Source organism: Dama dama, chromosome Y (assembly GCF_033118175.1).
Source record: "Dama dama isolate Ldn47 chromosome Y, ASM3311817v1, whole genome shotgun sequence".
NCBI classification, from domain to species: Eukaryota; Metazoa; Chordata; class Mammalia; order Artiodactyla; family Cervidae; genus Dama; species Dama dama.
In genome coordinates this window covers 2984779-2989791 of record NC_083715.1, presented here as the reverse complement: position 1 = coordinate 2989791, position 5013 = coordinate 2984779, and the positions used below count along the sequence as shown (strand labels likewise).

The 5013-nt window shown below is 43.4% G+C and overlaps 1 protein-coding gene across 1 annotated transcript; it reads left to right on the top strand.

The window, feature by feature from the left end:
* The first annotated feature begins 417 nt into the window (after positions 1-417).
* Positions 418-2052, top strand: LOC133053589 (chromodomain Y-like protein). Its single transcript, XM_061138143.1, is given in 1 exon segment — positions 418-2052. A coding segment is annotated over 1 exon segment (1635 nt).
* Positions 2053-5013: the final 2961 nt, after the last annotated feature.

The window sequence follows — 5013 nt, the reverse complement described above, 5'->3', positions numbered from 1 at the left end:
GAAAAGTAGTTAATAATGTAACGTGAGACAGACTCGAAGGAAAGGCTGAAACCCGGTTGTGGGGCAAGGTTTGGAGGAGACACACTCTCCCTGACATGTGGCCCATCTGTGTTGGTGTAGAGAGATGAGGATGGCAGGTGAGTTTGGGGGGCTCTTTGGGATGATGAAAAATGCCTCATTTCTGCCAGCAAATCAACTGAGCTGCTCTGCATCCAACATCACAGGTTTCAGGATGAGGCTTTGTGATGCTAAGGCTGGGGGAAGGCTGCCATTGGCTGGGGAATGGACTTACTGACGTCATAATCATAAAGGTGTGGTCCCCTACATATAGGGGTGTTCAGGGACTCTGGAGCAGACCACTGGGAGTCTTCAAAATGACCAGGGTTGCCTCACTGGCCCAGCCCAGAGGGGGCAGCCATGGCCTCCGAGGAGCTGTATGACGTTGAAAGGGTCATTGACAAGAGGCAAAACAAGAAAGGGAAGACAGAGTATGTGGTTCAGTGGAAAGGCTATGGCAGGGAGGATGCCACATGGGAGCCAGAGCAGCACCTGGTGAACTGCGAGGAGTGCATCCACGACTTTAACCGGCAGCACACCGGGAAGCAGAAGGAGGGCACCCTCACTAGAGCCAAGCAGACCACCCCAAACAACGGCCAGAATCAGATCTCCAGATCCACCAACAGCAGCTTCTCCAAGGCCGCCCCCAAGGCCCTAGTGGTGGACAAGGAGCATGAGGCCAAGAGCACACCACTGTTTACCACCAGCCAGAATTTCCAGAAGAGCTCCACGCAGGGCCAGGCCACCTACAAGAACATGGACCTGGCCTGGTTGGGCAACAGGATTCTCGTGCCCAAGAGCCCCATAAAGAGTGGGACTGTGCTGGACAGCTTTCAGCACGAGAGCCCCGAGAATCCGGACCCCATGAAGCAGGGGCTGGAAGACACAGCGGCCCCAGAGGCGGCAGCCGAGAAGTGGATTGGGGACCTACTGAGCCCGGGGATGGAGCCGGTGATGATGGGGAGCCGGCCCTGGATACACCCATTGTTGCCACGGGCGTCGGGCCCCGTGAAGGCCACAATGGCCACACGGCTGGCCATGAAAGGGAATGGCACGTCCGCTTTGGTGGACGCACTTCCAGTCAACTGCACAAGTCCCCTGCAGACGTCAGTCATGGGCATGAAAGCTGGGAAGAAGAAGTTTATGAAGGACAGGCAAGACCAGCCCTTTAACAAGCAGCTGCGCTTCAGCGTGCGGCAGAGGGAGAGCGCCTACAGGTACCGGGACATTGTGGTCTGGAAGCAGGACGGCTTCACCCACATCCTGCTGTCCACCAAGTCATCCGAGAACAACTCGCTGAACCCGGAGGTGATGAAGGAGCTGCAGAGAGCGCTGAGCATGGCCAACGCCGACGACAGCAAGCTGGTGTTGCTCAGCGCCGTGGGCAGTGTCTTCTGATGCGGCCTGGACTTCCTCTACTTCATCCGGCGCCTGCCAGATAACCGCAAGAGGGAGAGCGCCAGAATGGCTGAGGCCATCAGAAACTTCGTGAACACCTTCATCCAGTTCAAGAAGCCTATTGTCGTAGCTGTGAATGGCCTGGCAATTGGGCTAGGAGCATCCATCCTGCCTCTCTGTGATGTGGTCTGGGCCAAAGAAAAGGCATGGTTCCAGACGCCCTATACCACCTTCGGACAGAGTCCGGACAGCTGTTCCACCGTCATGTTCCCCAAGATTATGGGAGGAGCATCTGCCAACGAAATGCTGTTCAGAGGGCGGAAGCTAACAGCACAGGAGGCGTGCAGCAAAGGGCTGGTCTCCCAGGTGTTCTGGCCTGGGACCTTCACCCAGGAAGTCATGGTTCGCATCAAGGAGCTCGCCTCTTGCAACCGTGTCATGCTGGAAGAATCCAAGGCCCTTGTGCGCTGCAACATGAGGCTGGAGCTGGAGCGGGCCAATGAGCGGGAGTGTGAGGTGCTCAAGAAGATATGGGGCTCCACGCAGGGCATCGACTCCATGCGCAAGTACCTGAAGAGCAAGACCGACGATTTCTGACTGACCAGCCGCTTGACCTCACCAGGGCGTGCGGTGCCAGACCTCACGGCCTGGGCCAGGCTCCTACCGAGCTCCCTCTGGGAAGCAGGACTTGAGACAGACAAGCTATTTATTGCCAAGGAGTTCTGAGGTACTGTAGCTTTAAAATAAATAACTAAAAAAACTCCTTTGTTGAAACATCATTGGTTTATACTTAATACACACGAGTATAAAAGTATAATGGTGAGCTCTGGCCTGCTCCTTGAGGCTCTCATTCTTGTCATCTTCAGCTAGGAATGTGTATATATAAAGATATTTTCTAGGATTAGGTGTCAGAAAAGTCTGAAACAATGTGTGTTTATCTTTTTCTTTTCCTTCTAAAAGAAAAGAAAGGGGTGATAGCAAGCCTCGCCATCCCTGTTGCAAATCGAAATATGGAAAGATCTGAGATGTGCCTTATCTCTAAAAGGTCCAAAGCCTCCGAGGTAGAAAATTCTAAATCAAATGGAAGACTTATCTTTTAGGATGAGTACTTCTGGCTAAAAACCCACTGATGGACATACCCCAAAATAAAATATGCCTCAGATTCATGCTGAAATATCAATTGATTGTTTCCTGTTATTCAAAGTCTGATTCTTACCCAGTTAACAGGAAGAAACCACTCTCGCTAACAGAAAGCATCTTTTGCAGTATTAGTGAATCACTGACTAGCTTCAGTATGGTAGCTTAAGTTATAAGTTAATCTTAGCAGGTTTATAATTAGGTTTTCTGACCCTTTTGAAAAATAAATACATGAGTGCTTCTTGTGGCTAGGTGAGCTCTACTACTTTATATAGAGTTTTGGTTTTCTCTTTGCAGATGTGATTGATGTATTACACCAAAAATGAAAAGCATTTGCATGCTTATAAACTGTGCTTTTTAGGTTCACTTAGAATGTACTTTATTGAACAAGTTAAAATTCTTTTGGCACACTATTCAATGCAGAAACTCCTTTTAAAGAGAACTATCTGATATAGACATGTCTTAGAGTAATTAACATCAAGTAAAATATTTTTTGTACCTAGGTTTAATATAATTTAAATATTATATCTGTTACCACTTTGTCAAAAGGCGATTACCTGGAGTGAAACATTTTTCTAAAAAATGGAAAAGAGATATGAGTTGTTATATAAACTCTAACAAATCATTTTTCTTTAGGAATACCCGTCTACAATTGCCTCTCCAGATTGACGTAACTTAAATTTCTAAGGGATGTGCTAAACTAAGTATTAAGTCTATTAAATAATTAGGTCATTTCCAAATATATTAGATGTTTAAAACATTTCCTACTAAACACTGATTTCCTTTTACAGAATAACTAAAGAGATGTGGGACTACAAGTAAATAGTGCTTGATGCCATCCTAAAATGTTACAAAATAAATAAAAAAAAAGGAAAAACCAAGTGTTTTAAACATTATCAGTGGTATTTATGCTCACCAGTCTATAAAATGCTCATATAAATGTTAGCTCTTAGTTGCGAATGGAAAGCAGGAAGTATACTTTCAGTAAATTACCAAAGTTATTAGAATTATTAAAAAAGAGTTTGGCATGATCAGGATTTTCTAAAATTGCATTAAAATTACTTAGATAAATAGACTTTTTTAGGAAGGACATGGCCAAAACAAAAAACTGGGTAGAGTCCATTTGGTCCAAAGGGGGTGGAGCTCACTTTCACTACAACTTGAGCCTTGGCATTTATGTGCATTGTGACATATCAACAAGCTGAAGGATACAGCCATCAACATTGACTAAATCTGACCCAATGTTTGAAAGGCTTTTAATTGATCCTTATGCTAAAACATCTTTAAACACATTCTTTTAAAATTCTTTAGACGTCTAGCTAAGCTTGGGATGCTTCAGAGGGCCCCTGAGGTCTCCCAAAGGGCTATTATACTATCTGAGTTCATTTGACATGTTAAATGGCATGGCAATGATTGTTGGAATGGTGCTAAATCTTCTCAGTTTGTACTGTACAGTTGTTGTTACTTATGTAGATATCCTAAAAATTATGGAAAATTCATGAAAATTGATATGTCCTGGTAACATGTTGTCAGTTATAGTTTTAATTATCATGTTCAAGTGTTACAGGTCACAACAATGACCAGGCTATTTTGTCAATTATCCTGTATGGTTTGACTCATAGCTTTAGAAAATTACCTCTAGTTCAAGATTTATAAGAAAAAAAAAAATTCTCTAAGATTAACTAAAAAAAAAAAAAAAATGTTCTTTGTTTGCTGTCTGCTAAATTGGTAACAGACTGAAATTTAGTCTACTCTCTCTGTGAAGCGAACAAAGTTTTCTTAGAATATATCTATCAACAACAGATTATGCATTTCTTTGCCTTTAAGTTTTTTATATTTGTTTTAACTTTGTTATTTTAGTAAAATAAATAAGTGCTATTTAAAAATATGTACATGTAAAAGCTCATTCTGCTTCTATCCAAAATAACCACTCACTGTTAGACTTGTGTTATCCTAATGTCTAATACCTGACAATGCCCCTGCATACGCTTCTAAATCTTTTCAAGTCTTTTGTACATGGTTTCATATAAAAGATAGACAGATATATTTAATTCATTATATGGATGATATCCTAATAGCACATCCTGATCAGGACTGCTTACAATCAGTGTTGCATGATCTAGCAGAGGCTTTACAATATTGTAGCCTTCAAATTGCCCCCAAATAAAACCCCCAGTTACTTATTTAGGGCAAGTTCTGTACTCTACAATGGTGACTCATGTTCCCTTACAATGAAAAAAATAGTTCATTTGGTGACATTAAGTGATTATCAAAATTTGCTTGGAGATATTAACTGGATTACGCCTTAGGTAAAATTCATTACTGCTGAATTAAAGCCCTTGTTTAATGTCTTACACGGTAACTCTGACCCAGCTTTCGAAAGGAGCCTGACCCCTGAAGCTCGACAAGCCCTTGATAAAG